The following is a 21,316-nucleotide window of genomic DNA, read 5'->3' as shown; positions in this document are numbered from 1 at the left end:
CCATGTAGTCCACCCGCACTGAAGACTCCTGCCGGAACCGCCGAAGGAAACCAGGAGTGAGCCTTGGAAGAGGGGGCACCAAAACAGATGCACAGGCTCCCCCTTTCAAAGCGCAAGGGAAGACCATGCGGCTGGGGGGAGACCGCCCGGGGGCCGGGGCAGAGTGGACACCTGGATGTCTGCCGCAGGCCATTCTCCTCTCCAGACTTTGGGGTGAAGTCGCCTCCAGGAGCCTGGCACTGGGTAACTGCTCAATGCGGTGAAAAGCACCTCATTTCAGTGAGTGCGGTGAGTATGCTGACTATGACACGAGGACCCCAAGCCCCAAGGGGACCTCCCAACCACAGGGACTGTCTGGAGACACACGATGTTCACAAGACGGCCTCTGGTTTGTTTCCAAGCGTGAGGACGGAAGGCTCCTGCGGAACTTCCAAGAGTAATCTTCATCGACAACTTGTGACCGGCTCCCTTCCTTTCCCCTAAACCTTGCCCTGCAGCTTCTGCACGCTCCAAGTTGAAGCAAGCAGCCCGGGGGTAGGATAATGTTGGTGTCAGGGCGGAAACCACGGTGGGGGGCTTAACAGCGGCTCTGAAAACAGGGCTGGGTCAGCACCAGCCGCTGACCGGGGCTTGGGACACGGGCCTCTGGGAGGAGCTTGTTTTGGTCCTGTTGAGATACTGAGGGAGGCACCCTAAGGGCACTCAGCTAGGTTCCTGCTGGGGACAGAGCGACCATGGGACAGAGCTGCACGGCAGCGTGTGGTGAGGCATTCTCGCCACAGCAGGAGGGTGCCGCTGGGAATTCCAGTCTGGAGTCAAGTTGTTCACGTTTTCCAGGCTGTGATGCTTGAAGGTATAAAGCTGCGTGGAGAACAGATTTGGAGCTGGGACGCTCGTGGTAGACGTTTTACTGGGAGACATTACTGACAAGGCCAGTTATTTGAAGATAAAACCACCCAGGAGTCTTGGTCTCAGAAGAAAGCCGACTGATGGTACAGCTCCTTTCTGTTGACGCCCCTCCCCCAACGACAGATGCCCTCCCAGGAACCCAGAGTGAAGACTAAACTGGGCAGGAAGGAGAGCACTGGAAGGCTGGAAGCCCCCTCTCCTGGCCTCTCGTGGTCACAGGGGCTCCACCATTTTCCCACCAACTGCAGTTCGCCTGCGGCCCGGGTCCAGCGTCTGGAGGGAGACCACAACCAGCGTAACCCGGGGGTCCAAGACGGTGCCGGCGCCAAGGGCTGGACACTCGAGGAGGGTGAGACAGGCCTGGCTGGGCCGTTCCCTACAGCCCCCATCCCCCAAACCAAGGTGACGGTACCGGGGCCCAGCTCACCCCTGGGTCCTGATGGGAGTCCGCCCCGAGGATGAAGTGACACAGACACACACAACCACGCGTGTCAGAGCTGTGCTGTTATAAGAATGTGCTTTATACAAAATAACCAGTTCATATGGAAATAAATCTACAGACCTCCAGGGATCGAAAAGCTTCTTAAAAAGTTCTTTAAAAAAATTATCCAACACACAGTATCGAACTAACTCCTGAGGTAAGTGTGGCTCTCAGTGAAACAGGGAAACAGCAGACCAGACAAAACATACACGCTATAAAAATAAATAGCACCCCCCTCCCAGTGCAGGCCAGGGAAGCTCACGGGCCCCTGCAGCAGGGGGCCCAGCGCCCAGCGACGCACTCCTGGACCCACCCGCCCTCTTCAGCGAGGACACAGACAATTAGCTGGCTTGAGGCAATTCTCCTTCAGTCCCCAGGGAGACGGGGGAGACGCCCGCTCACCATCTGCGGGCCCAGGCCTGGGAAGCCCCGCGGGGAGGAGCAGCCGGGGGACAGGCGGGGCCAGCCCCACTCGGGGCACAGCAGGGAGGGCCCAGGCCCCAGGGACAGAGTGGTCCCAGCATCCCGGCCCCTGAGCAGGCCGGACTCTCTGGACCAGGCTGGAGGTGGACCAGGCTCTGTCCTCTTCTCGGGGCTGCTGGGTTATGTTTTCTGAGGAATTTCCAATCAGGACTTGAGCGCATTGTGTAAATGTAGATCAGAGCTACCACTTAAAAAAAGTAAGAAAAATGCTGGGCCAGGGTGAGGCTGGGTGTCCTGGACCCAGAGGAACTGACAGGAGCGACGAGGCGGCAGGCCCACAGCCCAGGCCTGGGGGCCGGATGGCTGAGGTCTGAAGGTTTTCAATAAACGCGAGTGGAAGTCTGCCTTCTGAGAGGGTGGACCGGGGCTCCTGGGAAATGAGGTCCTGCCGACAACAGGCACACCCCCCCCACAAGGGGAGACGGACGCAGCGGCGTTAATTTCACTCTTCAAAGGAGGGACGGGAAAAGTTAAACGAAGGGGAACCTGCATATTCTGTCCTGATTTATTCTCCAAATGTATCTATCTCGATGAACTTCCGCCAACAGCTACTTTTCAAATGGACAGGCTCTGAGGGGGAAAAAGCCCTGGACAAAAATCTTCCCAAAGGCTCTGCTTGTCTCTGGATTTTTACTTCTGGGTCTTGGGGAAACGGTTTCTAACTCAACACTCTACAAAGGTGAGCCGTGAACGTAACCCTCCTGGACACCTGACAAGGGCAGTGGTCCCAACAGGAGGGTCCTTCCAGCTGAGGGGGCTTCCCAGCCCTCCCCACACATGACTTTCTCGTCACAGCAAATCACAGCAGCGTCACTCCCTGGGGGAAGGCGGCTTGGGCGTCTGCGCGGGACACGGGAGAAGAGGGGCCCTGCCGGGGGACAGCGGCCACAGCCTGCCCTTCACAGACCAGCAGGGGCCCGGCCCTGCGGCCACAGGACGAGGCCTTGGTGCCCAGACCCCACGTGGACGCAGCCGGGCTCAGTGATGGGAGGCACTGTGCTCACCTCTGCGCACACGTGGGAGGGAGGAGGCCGAGGGCTCACCAACTCCTACACCGTTCACAGCTTCTCTCTGGCAACGGGGGGGGGGGGGGGGGGCTGGGGGCGAGGCCACCTCAGGGTGTGCGCACCGCGGCCAGACACCACCAGGGTGGAAGGAAAGGGCGAAACCACTGTGGTCCCCTCCCACCCCTGCCCCAGGCCTCTGGGCTCCACACAGCGAGGAGCCCGCAGCCCCGCGCCCAAACCAGTTGCAAGCGAGGCGAGCACTCGGGCCCAGAGCAGGGCTCGGGCCCGCTAGCCAGACGCACGGGCAGCAGAATGCGCACGCCTGCAGCTCAAGGACTGGCCTGGCACCCCAGCCTCCTGAACCACGTCGCGGTGGTGACACAGCTCTAATGAGACTAGGGGCAGCTGAGCGCACGGCCCCAAGCACGCTCCACTCAACTGCACACCTAACTCGAGGACAAGCCACGCTCGTGTGTGTGTGGGGCGTCCCAGCCTTCAGCCCGGCCTCAGCCTCACCTCACAGCCCGGGGCCTGGGCTCTGCCCGGACACAGTGCACGCACCTGGCTTGTTTCTTTTCCTACTGAAAGCACAGTCCACTCCCACTCCACCCAGGACGCTGGGCCTGGACGGTGCGGTGCTACTGGCCCCTCCCACGGCTGAACACACAAGAAGCAAGCACAGATCAAGGTTTATGGAGGCTTTTCTGCTACCCACGGCATGCTTTAGAACATGCTCATCTTTACAAAACCTGTAATTTCAGGGCACCTTCCTCGGTTCCTTTTTTTCCTTTGTGGGATATTCGGAAGTTTTAAACATACGAGGCCTAACTTTGGTGGTATCATAGCTAAAATCAAAGAATGCTAAGCAGGGAGAATCCAGTGTATTTCGTGTCTAAAACTGTAATAAAGTAATACTGTGAGACTGTCTCCTATCACAGACAGACAAGTGACTTCCAAGACCTGTTCCTGACAGCTATTTAAATCACTATGACTTATTTTACTATGATTCACATAAAATGAATAAGAACTATATATACCGAAATATTCCTAAATCTACAGAATAATTTTTCCTATTAAAAACTGTGCAGTTTCTTTATTGATACTAAACATATACAAACCTGAGTAGTCACTTCCACAAAATGTGATTCGTGCCAGAAAGCGGTGACGCCTTCCAGACCACAGGCCGGGCAGGGCTGTGACGGGGACGCATCATTGCACCTTCCAACAAGCAAGCACTCCAGTGATCCCAGTCCCTGATGCTGGTTTGCAACTACCTGCAGGGCAGCCGGCCAGCCAGGAGGAGCTCTGCTCTCAGACCAGGCCCTGGGCAGGCGAGAGGGCCGCCGTCTCTGGGCTGAGCTCCTGGGAGGTGTGGGCCCTGCAGCCACCCACTCAGCTGACACAGCGGCCTTCCCTGCCTCCGCTCCAGCTCCCCAGAGTGAGAGTGACAGGACTGTAAACAGGAGGGTCCTGCAGCGCTGTGTGCTCGCAGGTCAGACTGCATGTCCCCCCCACCCCGCCCCACCTGCTTTATGTACAATACATTCACCACCAACAGAAATCATCTTAAAGGCAACATGAAAACTCTGTAAACTGGACCCAGCTCCACACACGTCACCACTACGAGCGTCCCTTCCCCAGTGTATACCTGAGAGTGGCTGCCCAGGCAGCCCCCAAGCACCGCCCCCAAGTTTAATGGTTTTCCCTGAACCAGAGTCTCAGGGCCTGGAAACGCCACCCTGGGTCCAGCTCATCTGTTCTCCACGATGGGCCCAGGTCCTCAAGAGCTGGTGCATCAGTGAGGAGGGCACGTCCAGGCGCTGGGAGAGGAGCGGAGGTGGGGGGCCGCGACCCGGATCTCCATGCTGGTCGTGTGCAGTTTCCTTTCTTGGGGGTTACTTCCTCCTTGGACTAGCTCTGAGGCAAGCAAAATAGAGGCAATTAAAAAAAATTAACATGTGTTAACTGTTAAGAATGAAACCAAGGAGCTGTCTGTACCCCCTCCGTCTGGGAGAACCAGTTCATCAGTCACACGAGCCTGGGCTCTTGTGTTCTGGCCCCTGGACCAGCCCCCCAGCTCCCCCAGGGAGCGAAGAAGATGCCAAGGGCAGGCAGGGGGTGAGAGAAGACACAGCACAAGGGACTCAAACCCAAAATCCAAAGAAATACCGGCAGCCAGCTTGGGAGAAGGAGGGTGCGGCCAGCCCCACACAGCTGGTACCACAAGGAAGGGAGGAGGGGACAGGTGGGGATTGAGGATGCCCCTCCCCAGGGCGCCGCCCGCCCGGGCCCCAAGACTAAAGCACCACCCAGTGGAAGCTCCTGCACCAACAGCCACGAACTCAAGCACGCGGAGGATGCAGAGAAGCCCTCAGCATGGATCACCCTGACCTGATCAAGAGGGAGTGCGGGCGGCTTGTGTGGGGGCAGCTCCTCCTGCGATGCCGCGGCTGCCGGCGTCTTTGGGAAGGAGGGCCGTGGCTGCGCCGGGTGCACCTGCATCCTAGAGGGACAAGTGCTGATTAGGAAGGAGAAGTCCTGGATCACGACAACCTCCCGCAGACGCTGCCTTAATCACCCCGCACCGGGAACCACCAGGACTGGGGCAGACACATATGCTCCAGGTGTGGCGCAGCAGCATCCAACCCAGGTTAGCCTGACTCTACAGGAAGTGAAAAGAACCCAGGGCCTGGGGCACTCTCACCGGAGAACTGGCTCGAGTCTTTGAGAAGCCAAAGGAAAACCAAGAGTGTAAATTAAGAGACTACTCAGATGCCACAACCACGTGTGATCCGTGACCCTGGATGGGGACCCAGGAGGCAGCAGCTGTGAGGACATGTCAGGAAGACTCCCAACAGGGGCAGCCGAGGTTGCTGCCCTGGCCATGCTCCAGGGGAGCGGAACACCTGACCCCTGGGACCCAGCTTGTCTGCAACCCACTCTCTACTGGCTTCAAATACAAGGCCAAGACACGAAACGGAGCATGTTCAGAGACGTACACACACACGCAGCCAGCGCTAAACGTGGAGGGCCTGGGGGAAGGTTGAGGCTCAGGGAGGGGCGCCAAGGCTCTCAAGCCCATGATTAGGCTTCAGAACGTTAGCGTAAAACAACTCCATCTGACCAACTTTTGTATGTCACTGATTTGAAAACATCTGCTCTTTTTTCGGGAGACAGCACTGAGGCCCCTTACCCAGATGGTCTGTACATTTCCTGGAAAGGCGCCCTCATTCCACTTCCCGAGCTGATCTGCTCCATCATCACAGCCTGAAAATGACCCAGGCCCTCTTCCGGGCAGCGGTAGACAGGGCACTCCGGGGAGAGGCCGTTGGGCTGGGCAGCTGCCGGGTGGTGAGGCGGGGGAGCCGCCACGGGGGAGGAGTAGGCGCCAGGCTGGAAATGGCCGGCTGGCCGCGGGGGAAGGTAAGGAGGTGCCGTCTGGAGCATCACGCCCTGCGGTGGGAAAGCGGACGAACCGAACCCCACGCCCGAGCTCAGTGCTGGAGCGGGCGTTCCGTAAAGATACTCGCTGGCTGACAGTGAACCCTGTCGCTTGGCAGCCGCGTTGTGGTTGTCCAGGTCTAAGAACTCTTTGGGACTCTCGGGCCTCTCCACAGACTCATCCGGCTTCTCCTCCTCGGGGCCAGGGTTCTGCCCCTCAGCCGTGGCCGTCTTGGCAGCCACCGCGTGCACTCGGGTCGGGGGGGTTAAGGCAGAGCTCAGCGCCTCACAGCCCTGCAGACCGGCCGCGGCGCTCTTATCCGAGAAGAGGGCCCCGCTGGGGCTTCCTGGGGCGGGGAGGGGTCTCTGCCAGTCGTGGAGGCCCTGCGGGCAGGAGTAGTAGGTCCGCGGGTAGTGGCGGTAGGAGGGCTGTGGCGCAGGCTGGTAGGGGAACCTCAGTGCCTGGTGGGGGCGGTACCGGGGAAAGACTCCAGAATGAGGGTCGTGAGACTGGAACGCGCGAGGGGGGAAAGGCTGAGGGGGCGGGGCGGGGGGCTTGCCCCCCATCACAGTGCCCAAAGCCTGCAGGCCGGGGCTGATGTGGTATCGTGCGGCTGAGCTGGGGTACTCCAGGCCGGGCACGTACAGCGGGGAGCAGGCGGGGTCTGCACCGGGCGGCACAGCCTCCTTCAGTGCCCGGCCCCTGGGGCAGAGCGGCTCTTCTGAACCACCTCCACGAAGGCCCTTGCCCTCTGACCCGCACGGCGAGGCTTCCACCCTCACTCCGTTTTCGGGCAGCGACCCCCGGTCGGCCAGGGTGCAGCCTGGGGCAGCGGGGCTGGCGAAGCTGCCCCCCGACGGCCAGGCGTTCCTGCCCGTGCTCCCTTTACAGCTGCCTCCAGGCTCTCCCAGCTCGCCTCTGAGCTCGGGGGCCTCCGAGTCCCTTCCCCGGGGCGAGCTCCGCCGGGCACAGTCGGTCTGCAGGGGGGCTGTGGGGTGAGGTAGCTGTTTGAGGAACACCCCCTCCAAAGCACCGACGCTCGCTGGTTTCTCCTCCAGCCCAGGCAAGGGGTCTGCTGCAAGAAAAACCAGACAAAACCGCAATTCAGGAGCCGAAATGACAGCAGACGACAGACAGGTGGTCAGATGTTGTGCACGCAGGGTGACCCTGACACACTCCCTCACAGGACGAGGGGGACGCCTGCAGCCCCCATAAGGTCTGCCAAGGAGCGGCAACATCCTTCCTGGACCCGAGCCCATGGCCCCAAGGGGGTGCATGTGACACAGGGTGCTGGAAGCACAGGCCTGCCACACTGAGAAGGACCAGGGCACGGCGGACACGCGGGGAAGGCCAGTCCCCGGCTCTGCCAGTCAGGACACCAGCCCCAAGGGAGCAGGGACCTAGTTCTGATTTCCATCATGCCTAGTGCTTGCACAAAATGGGGACTCAGTCAGTGCTGAGTGAATGAAAATACTCACTTTGGATGCCTACAGCAAGAACTCAAAAGGCACCTCCCACATATTACAAGAACTCAGTGCACAAATTACTAGGCTCAAGGGCTTGATGACAAGCTCGGAATTCTGCACTGTGCTACTGCATTCACCCGTAAGTATGGTCTCAAGTAGGAGGGAGCTGTTGGCCAGGTAGGGTCAAAAACGACCCTGGTCAAAGCTTAAGGGGAAAATCAAGAATGCACAATGGGATACCAACTATTAACCACAACACGCAGCACTACAGTCATCGTGCAGACAAAACCCCACGCGTATACAGCACGGGGAGCGACACGCAGTACCTTGTAATAGCCTACAATGACAGAGCGTGACAGAGCACATATGTATAATACAACTGAACCACTATGCTCTATACCAAAAACTAACAATACTGTAAACTAACTATGCTTCAATTTAAAACAAAAAATCTATAGAATGAATAATACCCAAAAAAAAAGAACATTCACGACACTGAAGATCAACCAGAGTCCCAGGTGCTGATGGGCTAAAGCTGCTTAAAGGTCAAAGGCACAAGCTGTCCACTGAAAGTTAAGTGTGTGCTTTTCCTCCGTCAACGTGAGCGCGCCAAGGCTTCACCGTGGGGCTCTTCCTCTGAAGCTCTAAACCCCAGACTTGCCTGAAATCATTACTGGAAAGTCCAGAGGGGGCCTCTGCTCGGAAGCAGCGCTGAAATCTCACAGGGAGCCGTCACCGTGTCCTGCAGAAGGCCCAGCCACCCCCCTTCACTGATACAGGCAACACAGGCTGGACGTCTATCTCAGAAATAAGCCTCCACCACAGAGAGGCCCTGTCATCCTCCTCCCGCAGCCTGAGGTCCGCCCCCCTCGACGGCACCTCCAACACATTCCCGCGAGATGTGCCAGCGCTCACTGTCCTGACTCAGTGGGCACAGACACGCCCCCGTGGGGTGGACGAGATGCAAGAACTGGACCGCACGGAGAGCACTGTGCACACCTCTCACAGCGGGAACGCTCAGGACAGTAATTTTAGGTGCCGCTGGATGACACATGGCTGCGGCAAGGACGCCAGGGCCCGAGTGTCTGGTTCAAACCTCAGCTCCACCAGTTTGGAGCTAGATGAAGGCAAATAACCTACTGCCTTTGTGCCTTCGATTTTCCATCTGTAAAAATAAGGATAATAAAAATTGTTCCCGCAAAGGCTTGTTCTGAGAATTAAGCGAGTTACAGGTTAAAGTCTCACAGAGTGCCTGAGCACCACCCACGTGATCGTCGCCAGAAAGCCTTCTGCGCCATGACTGGCTCAGCCCCACGGAGTTGAGGACAGCGAGGCTGGAGGCCAGCCCACATGCCACCTGGCGTTGTGTGTGAACTGACAGCTTGGGGAGCCAGGGGTCGGATGGAGGGGGCTGGGGATTACCTCGGCCGTCCTCAGGCTCCTGTGTTCCACTGCTGTCCTGCATCCTCCCAGGGCCCCCCAGGGCAGGCCTGGGGGCCGAGTGAGCAAGCTGTGTGAAAGGGCCAGGCAGAGGTGGGGGGCCAGGCTGGCGGGAGCGGTAAGGCACGCCTGGCGGGCACACACGGGAGGACAGCTGCTGCATGGCAAGCATCTCCGGGCTGTCCATCATGGAGTCCCCGCCCTGCACCCCCCGCATGGCCTGGGCGGGGGCTCCAAACAGAGACCCTGGCGCTGGGGATGGAGGTGGCTGCAACCGATGTCCGCCAGCTTTACAGGGTGGTCGCAGGAACCCCGGAGAAGGGACTCCATGAGGTAGGAAGCCCGAGTGGTCAGGCCACTGGTTTGGTGGGAGGGGCGGTCTCATCACGGGGGTGTCCATCATGTGCCCAAGAGTGCGAGGCGGGTGAGAGGGTCCTGGCCCCACGGGGGGCTTCTCATCTGGCCCCAGGGGTCCTGGGTTTGTAGCACCGTGGTTCCCGTTCCAGACAGCAGAGTGCACTCGATTGAGGTACTTGTACGACTGGTACATGTGGCTAGGAGGCATTTCCGAGCTCTCAGGAAAGTCTGGGGGCCGGGCCGGGGCCCCACCGTGCCTGGGAGGAATAAATCCTGGCTGGAAATGAGCGGCGGGATACACGTTTCCATCCTGACTGGGGCCGCTCATCTGCCTGAGCTGCAGGGGTCCAGGAGGTGGTCCCACGTCGGCGAGGTGCCCCAGCGCCCCACACATGGGCTTCTCATCTGGGATGCCTCGCCCGGGTCCTCGTTGGTGGTTAATTCCAGCTGGAGGCTGGGAATGAGGAGAGAGAAGACAGCAGAGCTCACCAGACCCACAGAACAAGGCAGATCCCGTGACGTGCTGACCCCAAGGCAAGAGGAAATGATGAGTTCTGGAACTCACCCCGGCAGCTGCGCCTCTCAGCAGCCTGCTTACCTGCACTGCTAAAGGCGGATGCTGCTGCCCAGGCCCTCCGGGACGCAGCTCTGGGGCTCCAGAGGAGACACGCGTGGCAGGAAGCTCCGACCCTCGCAGAGGACAAAAAGCCCCCTGCACTGCCGGCCTCTGGAGGGCGTTGAGGAAGGGCAAGGAGAAGAGAGAAAGCAGGTCCCTCACATCCAGAGGAAGAAGGCACCCACACCCAGCGGCCTGGAGCAGGTGCTCGCAGGGCAGTGCATCCCTCCACTGCCCCTCACCCCAGAGCCTCCTCACACAGTGCTTCCCCAGCCGCTCCCACCAGGAAACTTCATGTACTGTGTGCACCTATGTGCCTTTTACTTTCAAAAGGAGTGAGTTTTTTAATTCAAATTTTTGCCCACATTGAGAATGTGAGGTTCAAACGAGTGAGAGAAAGAAGGGTTTAAAATAAAGGAGAACCAGTGAGGGACAGATGGGGGAGAAGAGATCACTGACATGCAGGAAAACCATTTTGGAAGAGGGGCCAGCGGGGAAGGCTGTTCCGCCCCCAACCCTGACCTCCCAGGAGCTGCTGTTTACCGTCTGGTTCAGAGCGGGGGCCTGGCCAGGCCCCCCACTGCAGTGCAGGGGCCGGGACACGCCCCCCTCCCGAGGGGGCTGCGCAGAAGGGGCTCGGCGGCCGGGGGGCAGCGACTTGCCCCCATTCTCCACGGGCTGCTGTCTCCTGCTGGGCCCCTCTGGGTCCCGGGAGCGGGTGCAGGCGTGGCCGCCGCCCCGCCCCGCCCGGCCCCGCCTCTTCTCTCGCTTCTCATCCTCCCTGATCCAGAACTCCTCGTCTGTGTCCCCGTCGTCGCCAGGAAAATGCTTCGCCATCGCCCGGTGGAAGCACCGCTCCAGGTTATCCGACATCTTGGTGTACTCTACGGGGACGCAAGGACACAGCTTGCAGCCCCCAGAGACAGCCCACCTGCCAGCAAATGACAGGAAGCCCCTGGGGAAACATGTGGCGGAGCCAGACACCAGCCGGGGACACGGTTTCTGTGTAAGAGGCTCCAGGCCGTGTGGCCAGGACACTGGCTCCAGGACTCTCACCCCAAACCAGCACAAATTTACCTCTCTGCAAGGCTCACCTGCGGACACTAGGCACAATCACGGAATCTGCCCAGGAAAGAAACGAGGGCACCAGGGGCTAGTGTGTGACAGCACCCAGTCCTGCCCCTGGGGCAGCACAGGCTGTCATCAGACAGCTGCTCTGCGGTTCTGAACACGACAGAAGATGGAGACAGAACCACCAGAGCCAGGCCATCTCAAGGACACGAGAACCTGGGCCCTGGGAGCCGTCTCTTGTCATGGAGGCAGGAGAGGGTCTGGTCCGGCCGCCCCCAGGGCTTCAGTACACATGCTCTCTGTGGTCCCAAAGAAAAGTCTGAATCCCTGAAGCGTGTACTTCTACAAAAGAAGGCATTTTATTCTTGGTCCTAATGGTGCAAGGTCTGGAGCAAACCCCCTTCCACTCACCACTACTGTCCCCGTTGTATTTTCGGCAGTTCCTGAACATAGTTTTCATGTCATTTACAAATTCCTCCTTGGTACAGTATAAACCTCCATTCAGTTTCTTCTCCATGCTTGAAATATCCATGGGGACCTAAAACAGGACACATTTCTTAATCACACGCTGGAAAAAACATCTCGGAGTCCTCGTGAGACAGAGAAACCACACCGGTAAGAGCTGCTCAGGGGTAGAGTGTGTGCCTAGCACGCACAGGTCCCTGCCTCAATCTCCAGCACCTCCACCAAAAGTAATAAATGAACAGACGAACCTAACTACCTCCTTCTCCCAAAAAATTTAAAAATTTTTTCAGAAGTTTAAAAAAAAAAAAAAGGCTGCTCAAATATATCCAGCAGCTCTGATCCCTGAGTGATACAAACACAGCAGCAACCACCAGAGACATGCGCTCCACAGCAGGCACGACTGAAGTACAGCCTCTACCTTAATAATCTGGTAATAGTTCGGGGCGTACGACTCATCCACAGGTTCCAAAAAGGGCCAGGAATCCTTGTGTGCCTTCACCACGTCTAGGACTAAGGGCCAAGAGGAAAGCTTAGTTCACACTCCCGGGAGCACAGCACCAGAAGCACAGCACCAGAGCGCAGGAACTGACCTTTGTACATGGCCGTGAACGCGTCGTCCAGCTCAAAGCTGTAATCAGAGAACAAGGGCTTAGCAGACCCGAGACCACCTCTCAGCTCAAGCACACATGGCTCACTGCACTGAGACCAGAACAGCCCCCGTAGATCTTCTAAGGCAAGTCTGCAGCACTGAGGACACTCCAGGAAGTGGTTACAAAGGGGAGGGTGCACATGCTTTAGCACGAAGGGGAAATCATTTTCCTCATCTACAGAATGATGCTTGACCATGATGATTCGAACTGATTAACGACTCTAGAAAGTTAGTTACTCACTAGCACATCCTTTCCCCAGGTTTTATTTCACTCAAATCAGTATTTTTAAATCTAACAGAATCTAAAGAAATATAAGACCTAAAAAGGGTGAAGAATACAATCCCGAAAGAGCAGAGGCAGAACGAGCACAGGGCAGCGCCCGCGGGGACTGCCGTGGGGCCTGGGCTAGGACACACACTCACAGGTCTTCAGCCTTCTTCTCCTCCCGCAGCGGGGACGGGGGGTCCAGGTGGGACAGCTCCGGCGGCAGCGCCTTCCCCTGGGCCAGCAGCCAGGCCCTCTCCTCCCTCAGCTTCCTCCTCTTGGCTCGGTCTGCGGTGGACACAGGCATAGTGCGTCAGGGGCTCTAGAGGTCAGATGCTTGCCGACACTCCGCGAGCGGAAGGAAACAGACCTCCAGAGTGATGTCATGACGTGCTCCTGCCTCCTCTGCATCCCTCTTTTTGATAATTAGGACGATTCTATAGTGGAATGCTTTAAGAAAATGATAAACAAGTGGGACCCATTTCCTCTCAGTCATATGAAGTTCAAGTTGGGGCAGGAGGTAAGCAGGTGGACTCTGGATGGGGAGAGGGAGGAGCAAGAGAGAAGAAAAGTGGAATCGGCGGAAAGGAAAACGGAAGACTGGGGATCACCCTTGTCTGAGGACGAGAGGCCTTTCCTATCTTTCCTCAAGAACACAACATCCAGCAGGAGAGTATGGCTCAGCGTCGAGCGCGTGCTTTAGCATGCACAAGGTCTCGGGTTCAATCCTCGGCACCTCCTCCAAACATAAACAAACAAACCCAATTACCTCCCCCTCACAAAACAAACAAAAGGCCACATCCCCGGTTTAGGACCAGATCTCAATCCAGACACGTGCGAGGTTTTGCAGGCGCATCTGAACTCTCACCAGCTGCCTCTGCGGCCCACCCCTGCCCCGGCACGAGCCCGAGTGGTGGTCACAGACGGAGCCTGGCCTGGGGAGTGTGAGAAGATGCCCACAGCCCCTGTCCGGGGAGAGCAACTCCACAGGCCCAACCTGAGCCCTGCCCTTGGCCCAAGCTCGCAGGACGGCCCTAAACCAGCCCTCCACACTCCTCAGGCCCCGGGGACCCAGGAACTGAAGTCCCTCCCGCTACCACAGTCAGGCCACCCAGGGGTGCCCCCTGGCACTCTGGGGCCTCTGGAGAGGCTGGGGGCCTGAGATGCAGGTTTAGTTAGAAACCTGGCCCTCAGCCGCAGCCACAGCGATCAGCTAGGAAGCCTCCTCCAGAAGACAAGTGTGGTCTGCTGCCTCCTGCCATGCCTGGGGTGGGGGCTGGTTCTGGTCCCGTGGCACTCACAAGCACGCACTCCGCTGGCCACCAGGACCTCTGAGCAGCAGTCCCCCAAACCGGTGCCCTCCAGTCTGTCCTGACAACAGGCCGCCCGCAGGCCGAGGCACCACCACAAGAAGTGAGCCCCTCCCTGGGAGTCCAGGCTCACCTTGCACTCCTGCCCCGTCCTGGGGTCAGCCTGACTCCTTTCCCCAGGGGTCCAGGCTCACCTCGCGCTCCTGCCCCAGCCTGGGGTCAGCCTGCCTCCTTGCGAGCGTTAGGGGTCTTCCTGCTATGGGGCCATGCTGCCTTTTTAAAGATTATTTACGTTGGTATTTGTATAATGATAACCAATCCAGCTACCTGGATTTCTGCTTACAGATACATTTTCTACCCCAGGTTACTACGAGACACTAAATGTACTTACCGTGCTGCACATAGTAGGTCCTTGTTTATTTACAGTAGCATGTGTATCCACTAATTCCAAATTCCCAATTTATCGCTCCCCTTTTCCCCCAACCCGGTAACCATAAATTTTCTATGTCTGTGAGTCTTTTTCCGTTTCGCAAATAAGTTCATTTGTGTCATTTTTTTAGATTCCACATATAAGTGATATCAAAAATTTGTCTTTCTCTCTCTGACTTAGTTCACTTAGTGTGATAATCTCTAGGTCCATCCATGTTGCTGCAAATGGCATTATTCTTTTTTATGGCTGAGTAGTATTCCATTGTATAAACATACCACAGCTTCTTCATCCAGTCATCTGTCGATGGACACTTAGGTACTTCCATGTCTTGGCTATTGTAAACAGTGCTGCTATGAACATTGGGGTGCATGTGTCTTTTTCAATTGGAGTTCCCTCTGGCTACATATGCCCAGGAGTGGGATTGCTGGATCATAGGGTAAGTCTATTTTTAGTCTTCTGAGGAATCTCCATACTGTTTTCCACAACGGCTGCACCAAACTGCATTTCCACCAACAGTATAGGAGGGTTGGTTCCCTTTTCTCCACACCTTCTCCAGCATTTAGTTTGTGGACTTAATGATGGCCACTCTGACCTATGTGAGGTGAAACCTCACTGTAGTTTTAATTTGCGTTTCTCTGATACCACCGGCATCTTTTCGTGTGCCTGCTGGCCGTTCGTATGTCTTCACTGGAGAGATGTCTGTTCAGGTCTCCTGCCCATTTTTTCACTGGGATCCTTGTTTTTTTGAAATTGAGCTGTATGAGCTGTTTGGATACTCTGGAAATGAAGTCCTTCTCAGCTGCAATGTTTGCAAATATCTTCTCCCATTCTGTGGGTTGTCTTTTCATTTTGTTTATTGTTTCCTTCTGCTGTGCAGAAGCTTACAAGTTTAATTAGGTCCCATTTGTTTATTTTTGCTTTTATTTCTATTGCCTGGGTAGACTGACCCGAGAGAGACTGACCCAAGGGAGGGGCCGCGGAGTTGCCCTCTGTAGTGTCACCTGTCACCCGTCATGCGGGCTCACAAAGTGCACCGTTGTTGGCGCTGCTCTCGGCCCTGCCTCAGATGTGAGAATGTAGGCAGTCAGCCCTGGTGTCCCTCAGGCCCTGTGTTTACAGTCACCAGGGCAGGTGCACTGAAGCCAGGCACCAGGACCCACCAGAGCTGCGTGTAGTCATGCACCTGGATCCACCGTGGACTACAGGTGAGCCCAGACCCCAGGCCCGCCTCCACATGTGCACACAGTCATTAACGCTGACCTGCCCCCGCTGTGCACCAGTGTTCTGCTCAGACGTCCTGCAGGCACTGACCTGACCAAGGCACCAGCGTCCTCCGAATCCACCTGGGGCAGGACTCAAATTTCTGCCCTGCATCCCCAGCCATGTGGCCCCTAGGAATGGGCTCAGATTTCAGTCCTGCCTCCGCCTGAGGGCAACCCTGAGCAAGCGAGCCCTCCCAGAGCCCACAAGCAAGGAGACAGCTCCCAGGCGTTAACAATGGGGCTTCCATGGCTGGGCCACAGGAGGAAGCTGCTATGGCCTGGTCAAGCCTCTCTGCACTAACAACAGGGCTTTTTAAGGGGGGACCCAGGCTCTGCTGCCCTCAGGTTCGGCTCGTACCATACTCCAGGCCCTTCAGGCTGTCTCGCAGCAGCCAGCCCTAGTCCTCTCCTTGGGGCCGTCCTCCGAAGCCCGAGCTCCAGCACCCAGTCTCGGCACACACCAGCAGGCTTGTGTCTCAGCCTGGGGACCACAGGGATCCTCTGAGCCGGCTTCCCTCCGTTTGGCTTGCCACAACATGCTCCAGCTCTCTCTTCTGAGCCTCTGAAGCTTCCCCTCTGCCCCAGCTCATCTCCCCACTGGTGAAGGGACTCCCAGAGCAAGAGAACCTTTCTTCTTTCCCTGCCTCCTCCCGGGGGTGCAGGGCCCCTCATTTTTTCCCCTCCCAGCCAACCTGGTTACATGGAGATTTTCTTGCAGCTTTACTTGTGTAAGACCTTCAGTTTAGTAGGTACTGTGGGACCTGCACCACGTGCAGGTGCCTTTCTGGTGTACTGGGGGGCGCCGCCACATCCTTCTACTCTGCCGTCCTGAAGCCCTTCCCTGGCTTAACTATTATTAGTTACAATAATTTCTTGGCTATTTTCTTGGAGTTTCGAACACATTCCCTAGATTGTCTGTGTGTGTGTGTGTGGGTTGAGGGAGGGGTACATTATTTCCCACTTGAGAAAAGAAACCCCTACAAAGCAATACGATTCAGAACAGAAGCAATGGAAGAGGAAATCTGCCTTCTCCCTGACTCAAAAGGGAGCCCTTCTAGTGCTTCCCAATTCAACAGTGTTTGTTGAGATCTTTAGAAACAGATGTTGGTTAAGGAAGTTCCCTTCGATTCTGAGTTTTCAGAGGAAACCAGAAAAGAAGGAATGCCAGGAGCCACCAGCAGCTGGAGGAGGCAGAGGAGGGCACACCCCCGGGCTCTGCCGACGCCCAGATCTGAGACAGCTGGCCTCTGGGGCTGTGGAGCCAGCTGTGCTATCCCCGAACACCCAGTCCTGGTCCTTGTGCCAGGACCCAGGAGACCAACACAAGCCCAGTCCCATGGGCTCCCGAGACGTCCACCTCTGTTACGGAGCATCCTCTAAGTGCCCTCTTCCAAACTGGTTACTTCAAATGTCTGCGGGCGTACGTTCTGTAAGGCGTTCTCCCGAGTCTGTTACATCCAGTTCACGGCTCATCTTGCTTTCTAATTCTAAGATTTGTATTTTTCCATCAAGTCAAGAAGATTCTTCACCATTAACGTCTGAATATTTTCTCTGCCCCGTTCACGGGACCCTCTTTCACGAGAGACAGCAGACACATGCCAGCCTCCCGTGCTGCATCCCTGCGGTCCGCTGTGAGGGTACTTCTGTCCTGTGCTCCTTTCCCCTTCTCTGCTGCTCTGTGTTTGGCCACCAGGAGCCCTGAGGTGGGCGGGAGGGGGGCGCCCGAGGCTCAGCTCCGTGAGCCCCCAATGTGCAGGTCTGACGAGCCCCAACCCTGGCCGTTAGTAACGAAGCCAGACGATCTGTCATCCCACGGTTTGTCAGGTTCCATTTATAAATACAACTGCCACCCAGCTCACGGGGAGACAGCTGCTGCCCTGTGCCTCCAGCACACGCAGGGGGACGCCCTCGGGGCCCCAAGACCCAGAGCAGAGGCCGGCCACACTCCAGACCTCGTAATGCAGGCCAGGACAGACCTGATGCTTTAAAAACAACTCCCTTGTGCTTAAAGCAACTTCTGTGAAACGAACCTTCTTCCACCCCACACGGGGAACGCAGAGGGGACGAGAGACCAGAGAATGCAGGGGCCCAGGAGCACAGGTACGAGGCCCACCCAGACAGGAAGCAGAAAGCCCGGGCTGCTTGGGGCGGGATGGCGCCCGCAGCCGCTGCGGGGCCTGTGCGCACCGCCCTACCTTCCACCGCCTTGACCCTCTCCTCCAGCTCTCGCTTCCGCTCCTCCCTCAGCATCCGCTCCTGCTCCCTCTTCTGCACGGCCAGGAGCAGCTGCCGCTCCTCCTCCTCCTGCCTGCGCTCCTGCTTCTCTGCTTTGGTGAGCACGGGGGTCTCCTGTGAGGGGCCAAGAAGCGCACAGTCAGTACACAGTGGTGTGGTCTCGGCCCCGAGCTCTTCTGTGTGTTCTGTTCCACACACAGTGCCAGACAGCCGGGTGACTTGTATCCTAGCCACAACTTAACCTTATCTGTAAAATCAACGGACACACACATGCTAACGTTAAAACACACGGTGATTAGAACAGGGTAAAAGTCTGGGGCCCAGCGAGCTGCATATCTGCAGTCTCTGGGAGGTCCTCTTCTGAAGAGGCTGGAGAGCCCCCTCTCAGATTTAGTCCTTCAGAAGCACTCTCGTCTCCGTAACTGAGAACAGGGCAAGCTGTCAGACTCACAGCGTCAGTCACACGCACAACCTTGGAGCCCTTAACTTCTGTGCATTTCCCTACTAACAAAAAGGTGAATAAAACCGGGAGTTCGGTGGGAAGGGCCACCATTTTGCCTGAAAATACAGCAAGGAGATGAGGGCAGTACAGGGACTGGCTGGCTTTCCCCTTGTTTTTCAACCCAGACAACATTAACATAATGATGTCAGGTGGTGAGCGGGAACGTGACTGCCTCAGACGTTAAATGGAAGAAAAGGACACAGGACCTCCTCCATCGTAACCTGCAAGTTCCCCTCTGTATTCCCAGTGTGATGAGTCCTGAGCCGTCCTGCAGGCCCAACACTCAAGCTAAAACCAGAAGTGTTTTTATTTTCAGCTTCCTCCCTTGACTTCTGTGCTGACGTGCAAGGAAGAGCCCTGTTAAGGCTGTCACTGAAGAGGCAGAGGCTGTGGCCTGCAACAGAGAGTGTCTGTGAGCTGCACAGACACAGAAAAATGAATTGGGGTCTGCAAAAGGGGGGTTCACATCCCCTACACAAAATATAACACTAGCTACCCCATTTTACGTGAAACTAAATCAGGAATGTGAAGATTTCTTAACAGATCCTTTCGGTAAGCAGAAGTCCTAAGACTCTGCTATGCCAGATTATCTTCATTCTGCGGAAATTACACAAGTGGTCTGAATGCAGAGAGAAGACAGACGAAGGCAGATGTCATTTATACAAAGTCAACATTAAACACTGAAACCGCTCGGAGGAAATTTTAAGCTATTTTCCTCACGGTCCTTAAAAAGAGTTTAAATTCTCATTTGACTCCGAATTTGGAAGTGGTGTTGCCCAGACAGCAGACCTTCTCAAAGTCATGTTTACTGTCCACATTCTACGAGCCTGACTTTAACGGAATCTGCTCCCTACAAGGTAAAGGTCGGAAATGAGTAGGAGAAGAGAAAGAAAAGTGAAGGAAAAAATTTGACCGTTATTACTGCACACGCAACCCTGTACTCAGTCACCCAGACAGAGTTAAAGTTCTGTAAGCTCTTTCTCCTGCGACCCGAGTGGGCAGCGGTCCTGTCTGAACCTGGGACGCCACTGCGCTGGCAGCACCCAAGAACGGATCTTCTGGAGAAGTGTCTCCACCACCGCCGCCTAGTGCTGGGCAAGCAGCCTGCCGCCCCCTGCCCGGCTCCACAGGCCAAGATTTGTTCACCTCCCTGGCAGCATCCTCCCCAGTGGAGAAGCTATAATGCAGCTACAGTTAACAAACCAGAGAGACCAAAACAAGGTGCCCTCGTTCTTTCCAGCTGCATAGCGACTCCAGGCACAGGCTGGCAGAAAGGGGGGACAGAGGGAAACACGCCTTATCAGAGGAATTATGTCGTCCGGGGAGAACCACAGCGCCTTCTGTACAAGCCCCAGTGAGAAGGGAGAGGAAACAAGTGTACGTAACACCCACAGGTTACGCACGTAAACGTGACAGCGCTAACGTGTGTCTTGCTCCTGCCCAACAAAGGACAGCAGGTGAGAACACACAAAGTGTCCTCCCTCCAGCCAGGACCGAGGGCTGCCAAACACAGCCTGCATTTCAGCGCGGACTAAGGAAACGCACGCCGTGACTTACCAACATAGATATTAAGTCACTGAAGAATCTTCTGGTAAACAAACAGCAGGCGTTTCACGTACAAAGTCAACGGAAGGCAGGAGAAAGGGAAAAAATGACACTACACAAGTCCTAAGAATATCTGTATTTAATTCCTTTCAAACAGAACAATTTACTGTTCTTAATGTGTGAAATGTCTCACAACCCAAAACACATGGAACATGAATACAATATTCACAGAAGATAAACCCCACGATCACAAGGAAGAGCAAAACACCTACAAAAAGGAAGAGCCTTTTCACCTACAAAACCGTTAAGAGATCATAAAGCGATTCCCTCGCCACGACGGGGTAAGAGGGACGCCCTCGACGCGCTGGGTGCACAGACCTCCTGGAAGACGACTTGGATGCACGAATCAGAAACCCTCAGCAGTCACTACACTATGCTGTGACTTCATCCTAAAAACGAGACAGCCAGGAAGAATCTTCCCATGAGCAGGATGAACAAAACATTACGTAAAACAGAGAAAAACTAAGTATCACAAATGTTTAAAAATAGGTGAAATTACATAATTACTACGTAATTATTAAAAACTGTTTTCTCCTGGGGAATATTTAATGAAACAATAAAAGGCTCACAATATTAAGTGAAGAACTTGGGTCACAAGACAGAGGTCAAGGCGACCCCAGCTCTGGAATGAGCGCACAGAGAAGGCCAGAGAGGGCACGTGGATGGCAGCAGCACGGTGCCCGGTCACCCAGGTCCTTCTGGGAGCACGGAAACTCCTCTGGACCCAGAACAACCCCTTCCGAGCTAATCCGGGGAAATTACCTACTGTTACGTGTCCTGATTATTTAATTTTTATTAACTTTTTACTCCCACTACTATGTGGTCCCCATTAAAAGTCTAAATTAAAATGTTCAAGTATCAAAAGGTTACTAGCACTTGTAAATTTTAAGATGAAGTATTAAAAGTAACTTTTAACTAGTTCAAGGTATTTTGATAACAATGAAGCACGAGTTTTGAAAGCCAGGAAAATTATAAATGCCAAGAACTGCTGCTAAAGCAGAGACTGCATCATTGTCAAATACATGTAAAAATGCACAGGAATCTAACAGCTCTACAGCATACAACTGAGGGCCATTTAGCACACGTGGCAATGTACAGCCCCATCCGTATTAAGCTGCAGAACATTCTCACCACCCAGAAGAAAGCTCGTACCCGCTAAGCAGTCGGCCCACAGTCCCCACCCCCAACCCCTGGCAACCACAAACCTACCTACTCTGTCTTTACGAATTTACTTACTCTAGACATTTCACATAAATTGAATCATGCAGTTTTTTGTCTGGTTAGTTTAAAAAAAAAAATACATTAGTATTTAAACTAAGCA

At 55.7% G+C, this 21,316-nt stretch overlaps 1 protein-coding gene across 2 annotated transcripts in view; it reads right to left on the bottom strand.

Moving 5' to 3' along the window:
• Positions 1-1,409: 1,409 nt before the first annotated feature.
• Positions 1,410-21,316, bottom strand: part of LOC102523130 (cat eye syndrome critical region protein 2) — a 103,470-nt gene continuing 83,563 nt past the window's right edge. For both annotated transcript variants that reach the window (XM_032473299.1, XM_032473301.1), the window contains 11 exons: positions 17,849-18,002; positions 12,810-12,939; positions 12,328-12,365; positions 12,156-12,247; positions 11,684-11,810; positions 10,745-11,085; positions 10,184-10,312; positions 9,211-10,039; positions 6,074-7,397; positions 5,272-5,383; positions 1,410-4,797 (listed from right to left, as the gene is read on the bottom strand). In XM_032473299.1, the coding sequence (XP_032329190.1) occupies positions 4,792-4,797; positions 5,272-5,383; positions 6,074-7,397; positions 9,211-10,039; positions 10,184-10,312; positions 10,745-11,085; positions 11,684-11,810; positions 12,156-12,247; positions 12,328-12,365; positions 12,810-12,939; positions 17,849-18,002 (3,282 nt within the window). In that variant the 3' untranslated portion in view covers positions 1,410-4,791. The remainder of the gene's footprint in view (positions 4,798-5,271; positions 5,384-6,073; positions 7,398-9,210; positions 10,040-10,183; positions 10,313-10,744; positions 11,086-11,683; positions 11,811-12,155; positions 12,248-12,327; positions 12,366-12,809; positions 12,940-17,848; positions 18,003-21,316) is intronic.

Source organism: Camelus ferus, chromosome 34, assembly GCF_009834535.1.
Source record: "Camelus ferus isolate YT-003-E chromosome 34, BCGSAC_Cfer_1.0, whole genome shotgun sequence".
Taxonomy (NCBI): Eukaryota; Metazoa; Chordata; class Mammalia; order Artiodactyla; family Camelidae; genus Camelus; species Camelus ferus.
This window is presented reverse-complemented; position numbering and strand designations above follow the sequence as displayed.